Source organism: Lynx rufus, unplaced genomic scaffold (genome assembly GCF_022079265.1).
Source record: "Lynx rufus isolate CCGP_SWC_20201006 ecotype Redwood Valley unplaced genomic scaffold, mLynRuf1.p SCAF_12, whole genome shotgun sequence".
Classification (NCBI taxonomy): Eukaryota; Metazoa; Chordata; class Mammalia; order Carnivora; family Felidae; genus Lynx; species Lynx rufus.
Window position 1 is genome coordinate 49,011,626 of NW_025814826.1, and position 24,899 is coordinate 49,036,524.

The 24,899-nt window shown below is 35.0% G+C and overlaps 1 protein-coding gene across 3 annotated transcripts in view; it reads right to left on the reverse strand.

The window, feature by feature from the left end:
• Nucleotides 1-24,899, reverse strand: part of TAF2 (TATA-box binding protein associated factor 2) — a 97,169-nt gene that overhangs the window by 59,697 nt on the left and 12,573 nt on the right. For 2 of the 3 annotated variants that reach the window (XM_047074131.1, XM_047074130.1), the window contains exons 4-11: nt 16,167-16,285; nt 14,708-14,849; nt 12,995-13,226; nt 9,573-9,757; nt 8,359-8,472; nt 6,869-6,968; nt 5,196-5,281; nt 1,697-1,832 (exon numbers count right to left, since the gene is read on the reverse strand). In XM_047074131.1, the coding sequence (XP_046930087.1) occupies nt 1,697-1,832; nt 5,196-5,281; nt 6,869-6,968; nt 8,359-8,472; nt 9,573-9,757; nt 12,995-13,226; nt 14,708-14,849; nt 16,167-16,285 (1,114 nt within the window). Of the gene's footprint in view, nt 1-1,696; nt 1,833-5,195; nt 5,282-6,868; nt 6,969-8,358; nt 8,473-9,572; nt 9,758-12,994; nt 13,227-14,707; nt 14,850-16,166; nt 16,286-24,899 lie in introns of those variants that run through there. The other variant, XM_047074132.1, reaches the window with a different exon arrangement.

Sequence of the window (24,899 nt, forward strand, 5' to 3'; positions counted from 1 at the left end):
AATACCTGTTGCCTTCAATTCTGTACTTCAATACCCACTTTTATTATGACTTTACTATAGTCAATTACAGAAGAGAGTAATTTCATATCTTACTACAACATAGGTGAGTTCTAGTTAAAGACTATTAGCAATAAAAGCATGCAAAGATTTAAACAGCCAGACTATGAAACTATTCTTTAACATAACTCAATTTTAACAATGTCCTGGCCAAATAATGAACACTGTTTTTCAGGATTATAGTAACAATAGGTACTACCCATAATTTATTTTTTTTTTTTCAACGTTTTTTTTTTATTTTTTTTATTTTTGGGACAGAGAGAGACAGAGCATGAACGGGGGAGGGGCAGAGAGAGGGAGACACAGAATCGGAAACAGGCTCCAGGCTCCGAGCCATCAGCCCAGAGCCTGACGCGGGGCTCGAACTCACAGACCGTGAGATCGTGACCTGGCTGAAGTCGGACGCTTAACCGACTGCGCCACCCAGGCGCCCCTACCCATAATTTATTGTACCACGAGCTTTACAAAGACTATAAACATTATATTTAGCAAATTGAGAACATCCATTAAGATTTATACAACTCTGCATGGACCACCTCTCATTAATATTTGTCCACTCTACAGGCAAGGTGAAGGACATAAAAGATTAAAGAAACTTAATTTTAAGGCAAACGTAAAATGCCTTTTAAAATAAATTACTAAAAAGTTATTTTTCACTCACCTTTAAGAATGTTATCAATGGAAGAAAAATTGCTGAACATTCATAATACATTTGGTTTCTACTACCTCAACCAGTATATCTCAAGTATTTACACCACAACTTGCTTAAAATATATGGCAGAACTTAAGAGCAAAACTCACTATCTTTTAGACATAGGTTTCCTTTTTTCTCTTGAAAACATTCTAAATGGCACTTCAACCTTAGTAATTTATGTATCTATCTATCTAACACCCACCCACCCATCCAACCAACCAACCAACCAACCAACCAACCAACCAACCAACCAACCATTTGGTAAGCTCCACGCCCAGCACAGAGCCCAACATGGGGCCCAATGCAGGGCTTGTCCTTACAACCCTGAGATCAAGACCTGAACTGAGATCAAGAGTCAGATGCTTAACTGGGGGCACCTAGGTGGCTCAGTTGGTTGGGCATCCAACTCTTGGTTTCAGCTCAGGTCATGATCTCAGGGCTTTGTGAGTTCGAGCCCCACATTGGGCTCTGTGCTGGTGGTGTGGAGCCTGCTTGGAATTCTCTCTCTCACTCTCTTTCTCTGCCCCTCCCCCACTGGTGCTGTCTGTGTCTCAAAATAAATAAGTAAACTTAAAAAAAAAAAAAAAACAACAAAACAGTCCGACACTTAACTGACTGAGCCACCCAGGCACCCTTCATCCTTAATATTTTAAATAATGTTGGAAACAAAATCCTATGCATAAATAGGTTTTACCTCCATCCTCACATTCTAATTTTATAACCTCAATAATTCAGCACTAAGTGGTTAAAATACTGATACTCATTCTACATCTGAGGAAATGCAAACAAAAAGCACAGATTACTTAGTAAGCAGACAGCTAATTAGTAACAGAATTCTTCCTATAACCCCAGATGCCCTGATTCCTATTCTACAGAATAGTATTCAGATTATCACATATAGAACACATCTTTCTTTACAGTTAAATCCTTAACTTTAACACTTACTTGTAGCATGAATTCCATACTGATCCTATTTTCAATCAATCTCATCACAAGGTGAGCTTTACACTGAAACATAGTGTAGTATTCCCAGGAAAGTGTATGTGGATGCTTTATTGAAAAGTGTAGATGAGATGCTGGACTAAAAACATAAACAGATTTACTTAATAAAACAAATTTTAATATTAAATATACAATAAATTTCATGATCACATCAAGATAATAAATCAAAAACCTCATGGGAATGACTCAGTAATTTCCTTAGCATGACAGCAACACAACTGGGAAACTTCTAAAAATAAACTTAACTGGAAGAAAATTATGAAGTTGCATGAAAAAACATAAAGGAAAATCTGAATAAAAACACATGCCACGCTTCTAGATTGGAAGACACGACAGTATAAATATCTCAACACTCCTCAAATTCATCCTTATAATCAATGTAATTCTAATATCCCAAGGTTAAACCATACACACACACAAAAAACCATTCAAGATGGATTATACATATCAAAAACAATTATAAGAGTACTGGAGTAAGAAAAAAAAAATTCTTGTCATATTTCTAGGGTGGGAAAAATCTTCCTAAAATATATATAAAATCTTGAGGACAAAGACCAGACTACATAAAAATTTTACATTCTGAAATGATAAAGAGATCATCAGTAAATTAAAAGAAAGGTACAGGGGCGCCTGGGTGGTGCAGTCGGTTAAGCGTCCGACTTCAACCAGGTCACGATCTCGCGGTCCGTGAGTTCGAGCCCCGCGTCAGGCTCTGGGCTGATGGCTCAGAGCCTGGAGCCTGTTTCCGATTCTGTGTCTCCCTCTCTCTCTGCCCCTCCCCCGTTCATGCTCTGTCTCTCTCTGTCCCAAAAATAAATAAACGTTGAAAAAAAAAAAAATTAAAAAAAAAAAAAAAAAAAAAGAAAGGTACAGTCTAGGGGCACCTAGGTGGCTCATCAGTTAAGCATCCAAATCTTGATTTTCACTCAGGGCATGAACTCACAGTTTATAGATTCGAGCCCAGCATCCAGCTCCACACTGACAGTGCCCGTCCCCACCCTCCCCCATGTGTGCTCACTCTCTCTCTCTCAAAATAAATAGAAATAAAAATAAAAGGTACAGTCTAGTGAAAAAAATATATGACATATATGGACATTTAAGATGCTTAAAATCTTCCACTATTTTAAATAATGCTGTAGTGAATACCTTTTTATACATATGCATGTATTTCTGAGTGGCAAATGTAGAAAGTAGAGGTTTTTTTTGACAAAGAGACAGAGAGGGCACGAGTGAGGGGTGGGGAAGAGAGAAGGAGGGCTCACCCGAAGCAGGGCTCATGCTCACCCAAAGTGGGGCTCGAGCTCACCCGATGAGGGACTCAAACTCGCAAACCATGAGATCATGACCTGAACCGAAGTCAGATGCTTAACTGACTGAGCCACCCAGGCACCCTAGAAAGTAGAATTTCTATATGACAACATAGCTAGAAGCACAACTATTGAATCTAAAAATTATCTATTTAAAAAATTTGATTGGTACCAACAAATTACCCTTCAAAATCCAAATTACACTCTCACGATCAGTGTGTCAGAGTAGTCATTACATTTCCTTAAAAACGTGACATATTGAAATTTAAAATATTTGTCATTTTGATATTTACTCAATAATATGTATATGATCAAACTACATTTTGTAATGTCACATATAAATAAAGGCACACACACACACACACACAAAGGCCTGGAAGCAATATACCAAATTTATAATCATCGTTATCTCCAGGAAGAGGAATGAGTGGGCGGGAGGTATATTGCTTCCAGACTTTTTTTTTGCCTTTAAAAAGTAAACATACAAGAGCTAAGTAAATGGGCAGAACCAAAGCAAAAGCATTTCATGTCAATAATACTTATACACAATGGTAATGCTCTAACTATGTGCTGGGAAACTGCCATATAGCAGGGAGTCAGGAGAAGAAAGTGAAAGACACTAACATTTATGAAGCTTTTATCTCAAGTAATTCTCACAGCCAACCTGGTTAAGATGGACTATCACTGTCATTTTACACGTTAAAACACACATCCAGAAAGGTAAGTGATCATAAAAATAATGATAAAAATCCCAAGTTTATCTAACCAAATGTCTAAGATTTCCCACGAACTTAATCTTAATCTACAACAAAAAAAAAGGCTACTGGTTATACACCTTCAGGTTTCATAACCTTTATGGTGCTTTTAGACACTTGGGCAGTCTGGTTAATCCTATGGGCCCCTTTTGAGAAACTGCTTTCACATGCACAAAATAAAACATATAGGGGCGCCTGGGCGGCTCAGTCGGTTAAGCGTCCGACTTCAGCTCAGGTCACGATCTCGCGGTCCGTGAGTTCGAGCCCCGCGTCGGGCCCTGGGCTGACGGCTCAGAGCCTGGAGCCTGCTTCTGATTCTGCGTCTCCCTCTCTCTCTGCCCCTCCCCCATTCATGCTCTGTCTCTCTCTGTCTCAAAAATAAATAAACGTTAAAAAAAATTAAAAAAAAAATAATAATAATAAAACATATAGTATTACAAAGAAAACCAATTATAATGAAATGCAGTTATAAAAATAGTAAAACATTATTATAAACCGATATATACATGCTAGTTTATTAATGCATTAAATAACATCTAGCAGTGGTCTATTATAGTAATTTTGAGGTGGTGATAATCAGTGCAGAGTATTTCAAAATATCTGCTAACAATTATAATGTGACAGGAAAAGATCTATGATTTCTACTGTTTCTTTTTTTTAACGATTACTACCATTGACCGTCACAGCATTGTCTGTTGCCTACATTCATAATTAAAGAAAACATAAAATTTCATCTAATGGCTAGTGAAAATACAAAAAAAAAAAAAAATTCCATCCAATTCAATCCACATTCCCTTAGGGAATCACTAGAACAAACAAGACTGCCTGCTAGTACCATTATTTTGCTGTAAGTGGGTCTCTTCTTTACAGAGACTTTTTACACAACAGAAAGAAAGGGAGAAAAAGAAGGGAAGGAAGGTCAAGAGGGAGGGAAGTAAAAGGAAAGCAGAGAAAAAGCAAAGAGTACATAAGTGTCTAGGTAGGTGACCACTCAGATAAATAAGGAGGATGTCCTGATGTTAAAATTATCTACGCAGACATAAAAAAAAATAATAATCTGTGGTCTATAAGCAAAATACTTGTTTCCATTATTTTTAAACTTTTCTGAGAGCAATGCGATATAGTAGATTTGGAAATTAACATGGAAAAGAGAAGTCTTATATACTTTAAGAGTCTTTCTTTAATGCTAAAATCCACATATAGCCACCACATCAGTAAAAACAGTCAAGTAAGGAAAGGAGTAATCAGAGTATTACCAGTGTTTTTGACTTTGATATTATTACATGATATTATTTTGGCCTGTGTGGGCCTCAATACACATCCCAAGTTATAAACCCATAACAGAAGGTTTATAATATCACCTCTGAACAACAAACATACTTATCCTTCTCTTTTCCTCCACCAAATATGGGATGTAATAAAACTCCACCAGTTTTTAATTCATACGCCACTATTTTGTCTAGCTCCTAAAAAAGATAAAAATAGGAGTCAGTGAAAAATTCTTTACATATAAAATTTTAGAAATGAACTGTGATTTCTCATTTCCTGGAATCAAAATGTAAATTTCTTAAAATAAATTAAATGTATTTGTAAAGTAGTTTATGTTCTTATAAACAAAGCAGACTACACAGCTGGCTCAATAAGAGAGCCAAAAAGCCTTCTCTACTTTGTGACTTCAGGGCTGGCCGGTAGCCTGGCATTTTTTCCTAATGGCTCTTCCCAACCTCTCTGACCTGTGTTCCAAGTTCATTTGTATATTGTCTGTATTTTGTTTCTGGTGAGGATTTAGGCAAGTAAAAAGAAATGGAGATAAAGTTTATGTCAGGTATCTACCATTTTAAAACTTCTCCATCTTCTCTAATATGACACAGATCAAAGTGAAAAAAAAAAAGACAACAGAACTGTTAGAACTCAAGACTAGAGTAAATAATATATAAGCAGTATTACAAAGGTGGTAAAAATCATAGTGAAGTGGTTAAAAGCCAGGTATGAATCCTGGCTCTACTACTCACTAGCTGTGTAACTTTGGCCAAATAATTTAACCTGTCTGTGCCTCAGTTTCCACATCTGTAAAATGGAGGTAATAACAGGGTAGTTTGGAAGATTAATATAGCTAATATATAAAATGTTTATAACAGTTCCTGAAACACTGTAAATGCTATACATTATTTTTTTTCTTCATTAATAGGTTTTGAAATGAAGAATGGACTCTTCCAGTTTAGATGTATGAATTCTTTTATAGTTCCAGATACTTGAAATCCTTTGCAATTACCTTTTGGCTTACTTGAGTCTAGGTTTGGATGATGGAGATACATAAAATGACAAAAGGGAAAGATGGAGGGGTCTATTTCATAAAGGTATTAAGGGCTGAATTTTTTTCCACCTGAGAAAAAAGGAGCTAAGTACAAAATGAGTAAAATGTATATACATATGAACAGAATGGGCTAGGCAAAATATAGTTGATTTTTTTTCTTTTTGGCCAAATCTTTAAATAATAGAAAAAAGATGTGTCAATGACAGAGAATATAAATGCACCGAAAGACCAGCCAGCATATAATAAGCACTTACTATGTACAAGACACCATGTACATTACATGTATGGTATCTCACAATCCCCATCTCCTCCCCTTATAAGGATGAGACTTAGATTAACCAAAGTCACAAAGCTTATAAATGTATGAGGCAGACCAAAAAGCAATCTCAGAATCTGCGCTCTAACTCTAAATAAATTTAAGAAGCATAGGGTTATATTACAAATGGCTACTATGAGGAGCTTGGATGTATCTAATGACTAATCTGATGTAAAGGAGTTTAAATACTCTCCTGTTTAGCAAAAAATTCTTTAGAAGTCAACACTAACACTGGAACTAGATAAAATAGACCATTAGTCTTTCTTAGTACAGTAATTTTCATTTTGCTGGGAAAAATCAGGCACTTTCCAATGACAGTACTTTACAATTATTAAAAGTAAAGGACAAGTGACTTGTATATCAGAAGAACATTAACATGTCTTGTTGACTTCTAAATGGGTAATGGATCAGGCATTTTTTTACCTCTTTAATCCAGTGGCGGTATTCATTAACACCAAAAGTTTTTTTCATCCAAAGTCCATAAATATAGCCAGAAATTCCCTTCAGTACCCATTCATCAGACCTAAGCAAAAAGTCAAAATATATTCTTTTAGTCATAAAAATTTTTCAGATAAGGCCAAATAACAGAACAAGTTATAGTGTGTATTTTTATGCCTTTTAAAAAAATTAAAATAAAAATGAAAAGAAAAATTTAGTAACAAGATATTTGGTTTAACCACTTCCTCCCACCGAATTCTACTTATCCATTCATTACACTTTACTCACATCTGACTTCATCTTTAATTAGGTGACTGATTTACAGTCTTATTTCAAGTAATGTACCCATGTCTGTGCTCTGCTTCCCTCTTGGCCAATACTTCTGCCTCCAAAGAAGCAATTGCCCAAAGCTGGGACTGTACTGCTCAACTCTTAAAGTCCACATTTGCAAACCTTATGCATAATCATCAGTGGGATTCCAAGATCTAAAGTTTAATTACTTAATTTATTCCTTGGTTTCTCAATAGGAAAGGCAATTAACACCACCCATTCATCTTTCATTCATATCCATTCATTCATTCATCCATTCATTCATTCAATCATTTTGCCTACCATGTTCCAGGCAGTGTTATTCATTGAAACTATGTAATTTTAGAAAAATTACAAATCAAGAGGTCTTACCCTCTGCCCTTTCCCTGCCAACAAGTATATTCGTGCACTACGTATAGCAGAGAACAATCACAAAAATTAATTATAATCTTACGGGAGTTTCATGTATTTCTCCAAATTCACCTCAAGTTAATCAAAAAGAAAATAAAGTGTTCTTATCTCTTACTCCTTTCAAGTGTATTAGTACAAAGTTAAACACTAACAGGAAAATCCCTACATCATTATCACTATTGTAGAGGACTGTTATTTTCCCTTATACATGATGTTTAACATTACCAATTACACTCAACATGGACATTAGAGTTCCAACGATAGTTTTGTGTACCTTCAAGGTCTTTTTTCTACAGTACTCATTCAGTTTCCTAAGAAATTACTGCTTTCAAAATTCTTTTAAAAATTGTAGAACTATATTGAATTTATAGCCAAAAACTTAGGATGAAATTTACACTAATTATTTTTTTCTGAATATATATATATATATATTATATATATATACACATATATATATATATATTATATATATATACACATATATATATATTATATATACACATATATATAATATATATATATACATATAGAAAAGAAAACGCAGAAAAAGAAAACAAACTTTCCCAATTCCTTTATATATTATATATATATACACATATATATATATATATTATATATATATACACATATATATATATTATATATACACATATATATAATATATATATATACATATAGAAAAGAAAACGCAGAAAAAGAAAACAAACTTTCCCAATTCCTTTTCTCAGTAGTTGTTAAACTATGAAATTACTTACCAAGACATTCTGGATATGAAACATCCAAAAAACTGCTGGGCCAAGGACTGGGCTAAACACCTTCTAGTCAAAGGTGTCTCATCTATAATCATGGCACTATGTAAAAGATTTGTGCTGGAATTTAAAAGAGACAGCTAATTATAACCAAGAAAGAAACATGATTCAGTCAAAATAAAATAATCACACTTTTAAAATAAGAAAATTCAAGTTAGACATAAAAAAACAGATTACGCTTCCAAAAGCTATCACATCTTTTTAAAATTCAGCTGAAATCCATAATCTTAATTAACTTTTGCCTAAAGCAAGGACTGCATTGTTTCCCATTCATTTCTGTGAAAAAATATAAGTACCATTTTCTGGGAGAAGGGGAAATTATCATTAGCCAGAAATGGATATGTTCATCAGAAACTGATTCTCCTATGAAGGGCTCTTCTAAATTCAAAAACCTTTTGCCAATAATAACTATTAATTTTTTTTAAGTAAGCTCTACACCCAACATGGGGCTTAAACTCACAAGTCAAGATCAAGAGTCACATGCTCTACCGACTGAGCCAGGCAGGCACTCCTATTAATTTTTTGTGCTCCATTGTTTACTTTCAAATACACTGACCTATAAGATCTTTCTAACACACTCCAGAGAATACAGGGGCCGTATTATTACTGCCATTTTACAGATGAGAAAATTTAGGCCCAGAAAGGGTAAAATCATTGAATCTAAGATATAATATTTATAAATCTAGAACCTTCCAAAAAAAAAGAAAAAAGAAAAAAAAAAAAGGGATAAAGTGAAGACGGGTATAAGAACAAAATAAAGTTTTCTCTCTTTTTTAACTAGCAAAGACATTTCTGTCAACATCAGTAAATTTTTTAAATGATGCTAGGAAAAATAACCCCATTAGACATCCATTATATAACTTGTATGATTTTTTTTTTTTTTACATGCACAGGCAAAAGAGACTAAAAAAAAAATCTATGAAATATTACTATCAGCTATATCTGGATGAAAATAATAGAAGTCTTTTGGGTTATTTTGAAATTTTCCTTTGTATGCTTTTCTACATTTTGAATTTTAAAACCATTCGATTTTCTATAAAGCCAACCATATTTAAAAGAAAAAAGTTTGAAACATATCTTAAAGTTGATCTGTCAACAGGGTAGCCTGTCTTCACATCATTACCCTCATTTGGGCATTTCAAATCTTAAGAAATACCAACCTAAATATACTCATGGAAGCATAAGCAGCCACTTCAACATAAGCCTCATCGATGAATACTGTCTTAAAACAGGAGTATGGGTATCGACATGTAAGAATTTCTTCATAAAACTCAAAAACTTCATGAAGATATGACGTAGTATGTTTAAGCAGTGGAAGAAGTTGAGGTAAACAAAAATGAGTAACCTGAAAATAAAAAGCAGGGAAGATTGGCCATTAAATGAAAGTTTAATTTTAGTATTTTAAATTTCCCAAATGTCTCAATTGTAAGGGAAACTTCACATTAATATAAATCTTAACAAATTCAAGGTAATGAGCGAAAATGCTAGTATGAAATTAATAATTACTTTTACTGTTTACAAAATATTCATTGTACTTGAAAACTAAAATCATGATGGATTATAAGTCTGTGAAACGCTTAGATTCAAAGAAAATACAACTTTGGTTCCAAATTAAAATTTCTTCTGCATAACCACACAAAACAAGAAAGATTTAAACTTCCATAGCTTATTGCAAATCCACCTTTGATTCATAAATATCTAACCTAGTGAATATCGCACTTATCATAGTACTATTTTAATAATTAATAGTTAATATTAATCATACTACCTTCATTACACATAAAGAGCAGTTCCAGTAGTACTCCTAATATCTCAACCACATATTGAAAGCTATAGGGAAGCTTACTGGTAGTTAAGAGATGCGAAATACCAGCAACGGAAATTGTAATTCTGATCTCCTTACTATGTCACATCCCACCTTGGATATGGCCACTTGAATATCATATACCATCTCATCCCATGCTATGATTCTGTGCCAAATAAATGGTATCAACAATGACAGAGATCACTCTGATTAGAATGACTTAGCAAAGTTTTATGCTGGAGATTAAATCTGAGCTAATCTTTTTGGATTGGACAAAAGTTTGATAGGAATGAAAAGGTCAAGTAGACATCTCAAAGTCAAAGACAGAAAGAAATATGGTATGGTCAGGAAAATCTACAGAACTATATTGAATATAACAAACAAATAGGAAAGTAATGAGAAAAAAGCTAGAAAGGAAAATTAGGGTCAAATTCTAGAAGATACTGAAAGTCATACTAAAGAGTTTTTTTTTTTTTTTTTACTTAAAAAAAATTTTTTTTAACATTTGTTTATTTTTGAGAGAGACAGAGACAGAGTGCAAGCTGGGGAGGGGCAGAGAGAAAGGGAGACACAGAATCTGAAGCAGGCTCCGGACTCCAAGCTTTCAGCACAGGGCCTGACACAGGACTCAAACTCATGAACCGTGAGATTGTGACCTGAGCCCAAGTCGGCTGCTTAACTAACTAAGCCACCCAGGCCAGCTACCCTTTTTTATAATGTGTATTTATTTATTTGGATTGAGAGAGAAAATGCCCATGGGGAGGGGCAGAGACAGAATCCCAAACAGGTTCCACACCGACAGTGCAGAGCCCAACACGGGGCTTAACTCCCAAACCGAGAGATCATGACCTGAGCCTAAATCAGGAGTTGGGACACTTAACCGAATGAGTCACCCAAGCATCCCTAAAGAGTTCTGACTGTTGTAGGAATGTGGAGGCAAGGAAAGTTTTTAATGTATGATAAAAATTATTCTAACAGCATTAGAACAGATAGACACTAACATACCTGAGTACTGAACATCTATGTATGATTAATGGTCAAGGGCCCAAACTACATCATAATGAGCACTCCTCTTGGTATACAAACAAAAACCGAAATATTATTCATCAGAAAAAGATTCACTATTAAAAAAACCTACATGAGGGGCGCCTGGGTGGCGCAGTCGGTTAAGCGTCCGACTTCAGCCAGGTCACAATCTCGCGGTCCGTGAGTTCGAGCCCCGCGTCAGGCTCTGGGCTGATGGCTCAGAGCCTGGAGCCTGTTTCTGATTCTGTGTCTCCCTCTCTCTCTGCCCCTCCCCCGTTCATGCTCTGTCTCTCTCTGTCCCAAAAGTAAAAAAAAAAAAACGTTGAAAAAAAAAAAAAACAAAAAAAACCCTACATGACAGCAAATCTGATAATGCAGCAAAAACTCTTTATTTGAGACAGAGAAAGACTAAGTCATGGTTTCGTTAAGTACTCAAGAAAAATATTTCTTAACTATCATTTACCTTTCTCCCATCCAATGGCTCGGAGTGGGAAAAAAAATCCTTCCAAAATACAAAGTAGGTACTAATCAAATGTTGATTTTACAGTTGATCATTTACCAAAGATAATAAAATTCACTGCCAATCTTATCAGTGAATATACTTTAAAGAATCAATGTCACGCCAGCAAAAGCAAAACCATTCATAAAATACCCTGAATATTTTCCATGAGTGACTTTTATAAATCTTGTGAGTTTCAGGAAAGCAAATTAAGAACAGAGTGAGGAGCTTACCGACAGTCTAAACCTAACTGCCCTCAATTTTTGCTCACATAACAGAAATACTGTTGAGATATATATGGTCACAATGTAAGTTTTATACTAAGAAAAAAAAACCCCTAATATTGAAAATGTATGGGACTAAGAATAAATAAAGAGAGATTCATTCAAATGTTACTTTAAACACATAGAAGTAGAGAGGGTCAATAACCAATACATCACTTCCTAAACTCCAGAAGTCTCATGCTTGGGGAGGCCTAAATGCACTAATGGGTCTACCAATTAACATACAATTTGTGGCAAGATATGGAAGAAAACTGCAAGAAGCTTTCATGAGTATGTGGACTAGAATTCTAAACTCTGCCTCAGCCTTTTCTTTTTTCCTCTGTATATGCTAAAGTGAGAACAAATCTTGTTCTTTAATTTTGAAATTGTGGAGTGTTTGAGGTTCCAGAGATGGGGCTATAACATTCATAAACATAAACCAAACAAAAAGATGACATGAACACAAATTAGTTACAGAAATCAACCCACATACTCTAATCAAGGTATACTTGGGGCGCCTGGGTGGCTCAGTCGTTAAGCGTACGACTTCAGCTCAGGTCACAATCTCGCGGTCCGTGAGTTCGAGCCCCGCGTCGGGCTCTGGGCTGACCGCTCAGAGCCCGGAGCCTGTTTCAGATTCTGTGTCTCCCTCTCTCTCTGCCCCTCCCCCATTCATGCTCTGTCTCTCTCTGTCTCAAAAATAAATAAACGTAAAAAAAAAAATTAAAAAAAAAAAAGGTATACTTGAAGCTCTTTCGGAACACTAAGCTCTCTGTTGAAAAAAAACCTAAGACTTTAATATAACATTTTAAAAGGAATTCATTCAAGAATTCACATCATTAAATATATCAGATAAAGAATCCTTTTCTGTCTAATGATATTCTGGATAATGGAAAGAATAGTTAGGAAAAACTTAGCATTTCATTACTATGCTTCCTTTTATCAGGAATGAAAAGCTGGGAGAGAAAGGGGCAAGAAGCTATGACTCACCTCGTGCATATATGGATCTACAAGTATTTCAAAAGGTCCAATGGCCAAAGAGATATTTGACGCAGCTGTTGGAATGGTGAGCATATAATGGAAGGTCTTCTTCCTCATATCATGGGTATATACTGTCTCCACCAAATCTCCATTGGAAACAGCCACCATTGCGGCATCTACCGTAAATTCTAATTTCCATGTACATAATTCAGAGTATGAATCAACGCATGGGAACCAAAATCTAGAAAAAAATATCAAAAGTGTAAAAAATATAGTGAGAGCGTAACCTACATTGTTTCCCCCACTTATAAGTTTGTCTAACTTTTATAGAGTATGTGTAAAAAGAAACTTAAGCTATCTGCCTGCTGAAGCTTGTTACTGTGCAACTTCAGACTTTGATTAAAGATAGAAACTTTTCGGGGTGCTTGGGTGGCTCAGTCACTTAAGCATCAGACTTCGGCTCATGTCATGATCTCACAGTTCATGAGTTCGAGCCCTGCGCTGGGTTCTGTGCAACCAGCTCAGAAACTGGAGCCTGCTTCCGATTCTGTGTTTCCCTCTCTCTCTGCCCTTTCCCCACACACACTCTGTCTCTCTCTCTCAAAAATAAATAAGCTTTAAAAAAAAAAAAAAAAACTTTTCTCCACATATTCTTTGGCAATATTAAGAAAATATATCATGTGATACAGCCAGTTCAAATCCTTAAAAAAGAGGTAGGCAATTCTTGGCTTCAAACTTCTAAATTAAAAACTATTTTCATTTGCATATTCACATTAGTTTTTATATAGTATTCATTACCAGAAACTAAAAAAGCTTACAATAAAGCTGTAAAAAACACAATATGCAGAATCTAATCCATAAGTTAGAAAACTGTTTTGGGGAATGGGATTGGGATGCATCACATAAATTCCAACAGTGCTAGCAAAGCCAGACAAAAAATTTCTATTCCACATTCTATCAAGGTCAGGTTTTACTACATGCCAGGGTCTATACCTGATACTGCAACACAAAGAAGTATGAGACATCATCCTTGGCTTGAAGAAGTTAATAATCTGAGGATTATTAATAACAATCTGAAGAGAATACGCATACTGTAATATTTCAACAATATATAGTGAACTACTGAGCTTTGAGAATGAACTACAATCACACACAGCAATGAAGGAAAATCTCACTACCATGGTGTTGAACAAAAAAGGCCAGATAAAAAGAGCATAATGCATACACTTCCATTCATATAAAGCTCAAAAGCAGGTATAATTAAGCTATATTACTTTAGAAATCAGAATAGTGGTCACTGTCGGGCAGAAGGATATGAGGGAAGCAGGTAGTGACTAGAAGTGAGTAGGAGGTGGGGACTCTGCAATGCTGGTAATGTTCTTTTTCTTGATGTGAGTGTGGATTACACAGGCTTATTCACTTGTGAAAATTCACTGAACTTTCCTATTTACAATTTAACTTTCTAGATGCCGTTTTACTGCAGTATAAAGTTAAAAAAATAATGAATTGGGATGATTTTAGAACAGTCCCTTTTTTGAAAAGTAAAGACAAAAGGGAAGACACAGGACTGAGAAGGAATGACTAGTGGAACAAGATTGAGAAGAAGTAAATCTGAGGATGAAGCTCATACTTCTCAATTTACACTAAACACATGTACTGCATATACATACAAAAAATTCAACTGAAAAGTGAAATTAACTGAAATATATAAGAATAATCTACCTTGTGGAATTTTGATACCCACAAGAGAAAACATGAGCACCTCTCTCTGCCATACTTCCCTCAACACTGGGTACCACAAAATGAAGACCTCCTTTTGGCTGATCCAAAGAAAAATTGATGTGTATCTTTAGGACCTTTAATTCTGCAACAAATAAATATACATATACGTTGATACGTAAATATATAATAAGGTAACAATGGTCTATATAGCAAGGCACTAAACATAAAACGAGAATTAAAAGCTCAGCTTTAAATGAAAAATCACACCACTTACCCTACTTTCAGCTCTCACCTTTTCTCCACCTATATTAACTCAATAGCCTGCCTCCACTGATGTCCTTCCACTCAATTCTAGTCACTGCTAGCTGTGTTCTCCCAAGATATAACTCAGGTCATGCCATATCCTCCTCCCAACTTTTCTGACAATGCTATACTGTCTAAAGAAAAAAGTTCAAAACTACCTATCACAGGAAATTTAAGGACACTTAGGATTCAATGCAAAACTTGAAAAGTAAGGACTTAAAAAGTCCCCCACATTGTTATCCCTAGTTGACTTTGGGGAACAGGAGGAATAGGGAGTGAGTGGGAAAAGCTACCCAAGAATTTATGTAATATGTTATTTACATTATCTTTAATTTATACATAACAAATACATGTTGCTTTTGTAAGATTTTTAATCTTATGAAAAAGAGGTTTCTTTTAATTTCCCTCAGACCATCACAACCATATGGACTATGTCCATTCCCTGAACATGAAATGATAGCCTTCTATGCCTATCCCCCAAAAGTGGGCAACCCTCAACCCCCCACCAAACACATGAACTATTAAAGAAAAAATAAAAAGCAAAAACAAAACAAAAAAGGTCTCACTTCCTCATCTTTGTTAATTTTTATAAGGCTAAATAAAAGTAGGCAAGTTATGCATAATAATTATAATGGCTGTGACTTTATCCAAGAGAAAACAAAGATTTAGAAATAATAAAGAGTGTGCTCAAAAGTGCACAGTGGGTGTTAGGAACCCTATGTTCTAGCACTGATTCTACTACTATTTAGTGACCTTCAGTAGGTCACTTGCTGTCTAGACTTCAGATTATTCTTCTGTAAAAGGAAAGAAGTGAACTAGGTGATTTTTTTAGGATTCTCCCCACTATAACATGCTCTAATTTTAAATTGATTTGATATTGCATGCATTCTCAACTCTTGACAAATTGTTCTATCCATCCAATATTTTTTATAACTTTCACTTTAAAAAGAATAGTGAATGAGTTGTTTTTTATCATAGCCCTTAATTGCTATTTTCCTATTAACCAGTGATCTTTAAAAAAAAAAAGAGCTTCCAACTTCTGTATATTTCAAGTATTAATTTACAATTATGACATCATTAATTTTCATGTAAAAGATTTCAGTCACTAAGTCTAACATGCTTTTATTGTATAGTCAATATATTTTTGGTGTTTTACCATCAACATGTTTCCATAACTCTGAGGGAACCTTAATGCAAAGTTCTCCATTTCCTGCATCAGGATCCACAGCACTAACTGCAGCGGCATAAGCATTGGAAAAATAATTTAGATTTCTCCTAGGAAAAAAAAGAAAAAGAGATGTTTTAATAATAAGCCAAACATTTCACCAAGTATTTTCTTCAATATTTGGTAGCATTTGTTTGTTAAGCGTTATATCATTTTATATAATTTATGAGAATGCTTTCTGGACAAGTAACTATTACTCATCATGACAAAACCTACTAAATTATAAATACGATATCATATATAGCAAATTCGCCAATGCCATGTGATTATTATAATTACCATATCCTTCATTAATTTTGGAATGTCAAAGTCACTATACATTCCTGATAGAAGTGAAAAGAACATATGCAAAATTGAAGAAGTATTCTTTATCAATATGGCAAACATTTCAATCGATTCCACAAACTATGATCTGACAGAAATTAAGATGTTTAAAACAAGTTAGGATGGGAATCAAGTCCTTAAAATGTAGTACTGCTTACCTTTACCCCCAGTGCCTGATAACGTAAGCTTAAAGGAGGGAAACTTTTGGCTGCTTCACTGCTGTACCTCCTATATGCCAGGGGGGTATACTCTATAAACAGCTGTTCAATAGTTACTTGGCCTTATTTCCCACTGGATGAAAACAATACACATAAGTCTTATGAAGTTATTACAACACTGTTCCCATCCAATTTTTAAATTTTATTTCATTAAAAACACTTTAAATGTATATTGACATATACAGATCTCCCTCAACAATGGTGTTTTGTCCCGATAATCCAATCATAAGTTGAAAATATTAGAAATTGAAATGAATTTAATACACTTAACCTACCAAACATCATAGCTTAGGCTAGCTTACCATAAACTTGCTCAGAACACTTATATTAGCCTACTGTTGGGCAAAATCATCTAACACAAAGCCTATTTTACAATAAAGTGTTGAACATCTCAGGTAATTTATTGAATACTATACTAAAAGGAAAAACAGAATGGTTGCATGGGTACAGAATTGTCCTAAGTATACAGATTATATAGCCTCGTGATCATGTGGCTGACGGGGAGCTGAGGCCCACTGTACAGCTCCATATAGGTACCACATATTTCTAGCCTGGGAAAGAAATCAAAACTCAAAATTCAAAGTACAGTTCCTACTGAAAGTGTATCACCAACTTTGCACCATCATAAAGTTGAAAAATTGTTAAGGTGAACTGTCTGAAGTTGGGGGCCGTCTGTACACATATTACATTTCCTCGCTGAAACCTGTTTAAAGGAATATGTAAGAGATGGATGAAAGAAAAAAGACAAGGAATGATAAGAGCAAGATGAAAGACAACTCCATGAGCCATATTCTTGCTGAGCACCTTTATATTGATCATCTTGCCATTAGATGAATCCACGAAGTAAAGTCAGTCACATTTCACTAGCTCAGTAAGTTTTTAACTAGTTAAAAAACAAGTTTAATATACAGTACAGAGAGGTTATAGGAAAAATTAAATGGGAAAAGGGCCATTAAAGAAAACAGTAAAGTTATGCCCTCTTAACCTGACAGAAGCCATTCCTCTCCCATCTCCATGTCTCTACTGATTAGGAAGGATTAGGAAGGATTTTAACAACTACACAACATAAGGCTCTGGAAGCAGTGAAACAGACTTCTCAATAATTTTAACAATTTCTTTGTTAGATAAATATGTAAAATAAAATGTGCAAGAACTATAGGATCACAATAAAAATGAAGGTTTTCACATACCATCTATATTTTTTAAATTATCATACAGTAACTCTCTTTCCTTTGGTATATAATTCCATAAATTCTTACACATATACAACCACCGCCACAATCAGGATATAGAGCAAGTCCATCATCCCAAAGAGTCCCTTGTGCTATGCCTTGGAATCATACAGAACATGATTTTTTTTGTTGTTACTTTTGAGAAACACTCAGAGTGTGAGCGGGGGAGGGGCAGAGAGCGGGAGATACAGAATCTGAAGCAGGCTCCAGGCTCTGAGCTGTCAGCACACAGCCTGATGCGGGGCTCAAACCCACAAACCGTGAGATCATGACCTGAGCCGAAGTCGTGCACTTTATTGCCTGAGCCACCCAGGTGCCCCTGGAATGCGACCTTTTGAGGCTGGTTTGTCTCATGTAGTAAATCTTTGAAATCCATCTCAAGCATTACACATATCAATAATTTGTTCCTTTTTATACTGAATAGTATTCCACTGTACAGACTGGACCACAGATTATTTATTGTTTATTCATTCAGCCACTGAAGAACATATGGGTTGCTTCCAGCTTCTGGCTACCACAAATAAAACCACTATGAACAACCATGTATTAATTTTTATGTGAATTTAATTTTTATTTTGTAGTACAAATACCTAAGAGTGGGACTGCTGAGTCAAATGGTAAAAATATGTTAGCTTTGTAAGAATATGCCAAACTGTTTTCCAGAATGGCTATACCATTCCACATTCCCATCAAAAATATATAAAAGTGCCAGTCACTCTGCATTTTTGCCAGCACTTAGCCAACGTACTAATTTTTTTTTTAATTTTTTTAAAAGTTTACTTAGAGAGAGAAAGACAGAGACAGAGTGCAAGCAGAGAAGGAGCAGAGAGAGAGGGAGACACAGAATCCGAAGCACGCTCCAGGTTACGAGCTGTCAGCACAGAGCCCGACACAGGGCTCGAACTTGTGAACCATGAGATCATGACCTGAGCCGACGTCACGCGTAACCAACTGAGCCACCCAGGCGCCCCAACATACCATCTAATTTTATTTTTTTTTTTAAATTTTTTTTTTTCAACGTTTATTTATTTTTGGGACAGAGAGAGACAGAGCATGAAGGGGGGAGGGGCAGAGAGAGAGGGAGACACAGAATCGGAAGCAGGCTCCAGGCTCTGAGCCATCAGCCCAGAGCCTGACATGGGGCTCGAACTCACGGAGCACAAGATCGTGACCTGGCTGAAGTCGGACGCTCAACCGACTGCGCCACCCAGGCGCCCCACCATCTAATTTTAAAGACTACTTTGTATATCTACAAACTGTAGTTTCTTTTCAATAAAAATGCAAAAACATGAAATATGAAAGATAGTTGAAGACACCATAATTTCCCCCCAGTTATCTGTAAAATTCAAAAATAAAAAACAATCATTACATAAAAAGCCAAATTGAAACATTACATATTAGACCACTCAGGTTTTTTTTTATGGGAAATTATTCTCACTTAATCTCCTCATTTCCTGAGAAAAGGTAAAGCGGTCCAAATAAAATGATGAGTCACTGTAAGTGGAATCTACTGGAAAGCCAGTTATGAGGAACAATCTTCTCATGGTTTGGATTTCAGTGTTTCCTTTCATAATATGAATCAAATATGTTTCTTTTCATAATAACCTCATAAAAGCCAAAAATTACAAGACAAGATTAGAATAAGTATTTTCAATTTTCAGAATAATAGTGTCCTTGTCCTATAACACCACCATCTCCAACCTCCAGTCTCCAACCCCATCCCCTCCTCAAGGAAACAAAGAGACAAGTAATGTTGTAGAAGATATTGAAAAACTAGTCATTTTCTCTAAGAATTTATTATAAGCATCCATATTAAAATAATGTTTTAATTCTTTGTCAATAACATATACTTCTTAAAACTCAGGGGCAGGTTTTGTGAACGCTTAAGATTCAATTATTGGTAAACCTTTTTCTCTCTTTTAAAAATATTCATGGAAGCATAATACACATCAGAAAAGCATATATACTCTAAATGTACACCTCAGAGAACAAAAAGAGCCAGCATGCAGAGCATGAACAGAACTTTACCAGCCTCCCAGAAGCCCTCTTATAATCACTAACCAACCCCACTTTCCACCACCAAAGGTTACCCATTATTCTGACATCTAATGTGATAGATTAACAACTTCATATACTTTCTCTTGTATCTGACTTCTACTCAATGTCTAGCCTGCGAGATCCAGACATACTGGTGCATGTAGCTATTGGTCATTTATCTTGTCACTGTTTAGAATTCCAGTGGTGTGAGAACATACCACAATCTATCTTCTACCACTGATGAGTCTTCAGGTAATTTCCAGTTCTGACTATTACAAATGTTGCTGTGAACAATTTTGTACATATTTTTTGGTGAACATATGAACACATTTCTACTGAGTATATACTAGGAGTGAGACCTACACTAATCATAGAGTATGCACATATTCAAACTCAATTTACACTTCTATCAGCAGTGTTTGAAAGTTTAGTTACTCTATATCCATGTCAATACTTGGTTTCTCTTCTCTTTGGTTCTGAGAGTTTGCACACAGAAAAAAAAAAAAAAAAAAAAAGCCAGCCAGCAGGAAAACCCATTTTCTAAAAGTGAAACCAATACCAAAATTAATAAAGATGACTTTTTAAAAATAATTAAAACAACATTTGATATGATACTATGAAATAAGGATTCTTAGAGAAAACTCTACCGTAACAGGTTTTTCTATGAAAAAGTCTAGGGGATTTCAGTCAAGCTCAAACTTGAGTGAACTACTCAAAGCAGCCATCTCTGAAAGGCTACTGTATTTCAAGCTGTAGAAACACTGAATGCAGATAAGGATAAAATGGCTCTACTGCTATGCATGTAAAAATTAATCCAAATAGGAAGAATTATATCTAGTTCTGGGGTTACCACGTTTAAGAAGAAACAATGCCAAACCAGGGAACATTCAAAGGGCAAGAATGGTAACAAATTTGGGAAGAGTTTTAGATAAGGAAGGGTTGAAAGTATTGTGATTCTGTAGACTGGAAAAGAGAAAACTTGGGGGAAAACAATATTTAAATTGGTTGTTTGTGAATGTTATAACAAAAACTGTAGTTTGATGTAATAAAGAACTTCCTAGCTTTCAGAAAAATCAAAGGGATGCTTGAAAATACAGTGAGCTCACTAACAGGTCATATCTCGCGGTCCGTGAGTTCGAGCCCCGGGCTCTTGTGCTGACAGCTCGGAGCCTAGAGCCTGCTTTGGATTCTGTGTCCGCCCTCCCCTCCCCATCTCTTCTCCTCCCCAACTCATGCTCTGCCTCCCTCTGTCTCTCAAAAATAAATGTTAAAAAAAATATATAGTGAGTTCTTCAGAGCTAGAAGCATTCAAGCAAAAGGTGAAACAGTATAGGAAAAAATTCTTGTTGAAGTTTCGACTAAATGAACCTTAATGTTCCTCCAACTACGACAAATTAACCCTGAGCAATACTACCAAAAATAAGTAGCAGTGAGGCATTGTGGCTGAGTTAAAATATAAATATCCATATTACTTAACCATAATTAGTAAAGGAATCAACTACTTTTACTATATAATATTAGCAAAATAACATTTAAAACCTCTGTAGTATAAGTCTGTATTAAAAAATACAGGACTTACAAAAAATTTTTTTAATAGCAATTAAAAAAAATCAACTCCAATTACTCTAAAAATCATTCTAATCACTCAATAGCTACTTCATTTATATCTCAATATTGGTCATTTCTACTGCCACTCCTTAGTGGAAATGAATACTAAAGACAGGAATTAAACTGATTCTTGGAACTTGGGAACACTGAGGCTTTTCAAGCAAAATATAAAAGATTTTCTCAAAGTGGGAAAGTCTATCTAGGGAAGGAAAAGAAACAAAGGAAAGAGATGTCAGCACTGTAGCCTATCCATCCATAGAAACAGCTTCTCTGGCAAAGTCCGTATTTATTTTATTCTAAGAGAAAAATGTAGGAAAAAAAAAAAAAAACAATCAAAAAGCTCCTATAGGGCAAACTATAATTTATCTACAATACATAAGATTCAAATACAAAATATATTTAGAGAAAGTGTTGAAATTATTTTATTGGCAGACAAAAAAAAAAAGAGAATGCACACACAAAATATATTTGGAGAAAGTGTTGAAATTATTTTACTGGCAGACAAAAAAAGAGAGAGAGAGAGAATGTGTGAGCAAGTGCTTAAATAGATGTTACATAAAAAACAAGGTTTTTAATTGCTGGCACAGGTAATTTAACAACTCCACTAACGTTTGGTTGGATAAAATAGGTAGAAATGTCTTTCAGTCTCTTATCTAAATGTTTCTCTTCCTTACATTCCCTCTGCAGTTCAAAGATGCTGAATCTCAACCAAGGTAAGCACACTCTTTCCATCAAAAACAGGATAGCCTGGTATCTTAAGTTTAAAACAAATAAGAAGATGTGATTAAGTAGTATATTACTTCTTTGAATGTTAGGACATTCTTATATGTATTAAGATCAAATTTTATCACAGAATTTAAGTTTAACTTTCAATTTCAAAACTGCTATACTTAATTTGTTTCAGCTGTAGTGTAAATTTTATTGGTTTATTAAAGAAAGTTACTTTAGAAACAAGAAAGGTAACAGAAGTATCTAGGGACATGCTAAAGACCTTAAGTATCTGCCTTTCCCAAAGTTCTCTAAAAATAATGTCATCCAGAAGAAAGATTTTTCACATTTAACTGCTAAGAAAAGCAGTATTTCTTCTGAATAACCCGGTATCTTCTATCTTGTGTCTTATCAATCATATAAACGAGTGTGTCCTCTTAGGTAAGGCAACCAGAAACATCAAAACTAAATCTATAATTTTCCTGTAACAATTGTGCAATAACTTAACAGTGTGTACACACCATCCTACGCTTTTTCACTCTCCATGCTAATTCCATTAGCCACTTTTTTTAAAACTGTTGTCTACTAAAATTCTAAAACCAACCTCAAATCCTCTTTTAAACCAATCAAATAATAAACACCAGCAAAAAATAACTAATGTCATCCCTCTTTAAAAGTAATCAAGATTCTAGAGCTTGGAAGAAAAGCAGGGGTAGTGAGCAAATATTTACTAAGTGACCATGGCTAAAAGAGCTGTTTCTAACTGAAAAGAAAAATTATAATATATTCTACTTTTCCCAATTTCCTAACGTAACGTTTGAAAAGACTCCCCTTTTTACCTTTCTTTTCTTCCATTATAACGCTATAAGTGATGAAGCATCTTCCCTATCACTAGAGAAATTCTTTAGGAGATAAGATCACTTCAAAACAAACAAGGCAAAAAGTAAAAGCTTGTTTCCTCAACAGACGTGGAAACCATCGTTCCTGTCACTGTACTGCCACAGAGTATATTCTCTGAGATCGGAGCATAAACAACAGGTAAAGCAAATGTGCAAACACTGTTCTGTGACTGGCAGATGGAGAGCCTACTTGCCCTGTCGTCAAATGCAGAGTTCTAGTGTCAACTGCGGAGCTATTCTGGACTCTAGCAAGGCCATGGCTTCCCTACCTGCTCTGCTTTCCTACCTGCTCTTTTACAAGTGCCTTTTCCATACATCAGTGGTAATATATTTACTACTCTAAGGGCAGGTCATTTTTTTTTTCTGGGGGAAAAAGGAGGAAGATGATTTTGTAATAAGTGTTTTTAAATGAGTTCTACAAGTGTAGCTGAAAAAGCAATGTAATTTCGACAACTCAAGTTTGTGAAATGGGAAGTTACAGGAGTAATTCAGAGATTCCCCGAACTTTTCCAACAGCATTTTCTATTCTCTTCCCTGAGTCTGAAAGATTCTAAACCAATGATAACTGGGACCAAAAATGTGTCTAAAGATAAGCCTCCTGTCTCAACCCTTGTAAACCCTTAAGGCAATGGCTCATAGGCATTAATTAGCCTCTCAGAATCACCTGGCACACTAGTTACAACACAAATTGCAGGGGTACACCTAGCTGGCCCAGTTGGTAGAACACACAACTCTTGATCTCGGGGTTGTAAGTTGGACCCCCACGTTGGGTGTAGAGATTACTTAATAAAATCTTAAAAAAACAAAAACACCACCAAAAAAACCCAAAACAAATAAAACACAAATTGCAGGACCAAATCCCCACTTTCTGATTCAGCAGATCTAAGGCAATGCCTGGGAGTCTGCATTTCTAACAAGTTTCCAGGTGATGCTGATACTGCTTGTCTGGAAATCACACTTTAAGAATTGCTGCCTTAATGCAGCAATTAGTTAAAATAATATCTTGACTAAAAACAGTTTATAATAAAGGTTTGGCACCCTACTCCAAAACAGAGAATCATGGTTGAATCCAATGGTTTCTAAACTTTGAAAAAGCAAGTGCCCTCAAACATAGTTCACAGTACTTAAATTAATACAAATATTACTGGGCACAATGAAGTAAACTTAAATTAATACAAGTATTACTGGGCACAATGAAGTAAAATACTAAGAAGAGCCTTAAGAATAGTAAGTAATCCTATTTGCCTAAAGGAATAATTCAAGGAAAAAACCTTATCTATGCCAAAATATTCACTCAACATCACTTACGATCTCAAAAGCTGGAAATGACACAAATGCCAAACAACTGGAAAACAATCATGCAAACTATAATATACTGAATAAATATTATCTGACCATAAAAATGATAGAGAGTGAAGACTATCATATGTGGAAAAGTGGAGACAAAGTATTTAAATGAAAAAAGTAGAACACAAAACTGCTCATAACAGCATGTTTACTGATAAAAAAACTTGTTTTTTTATCAGTAAAAATGTAATATTTAAAGTGAAGTAGACGTAATATTTAAAGTGAAGAGACATCTAAGACATAGTATTTTTATATGACATTCAAAGGCAGTCAAAGTATTTTACAAAATAT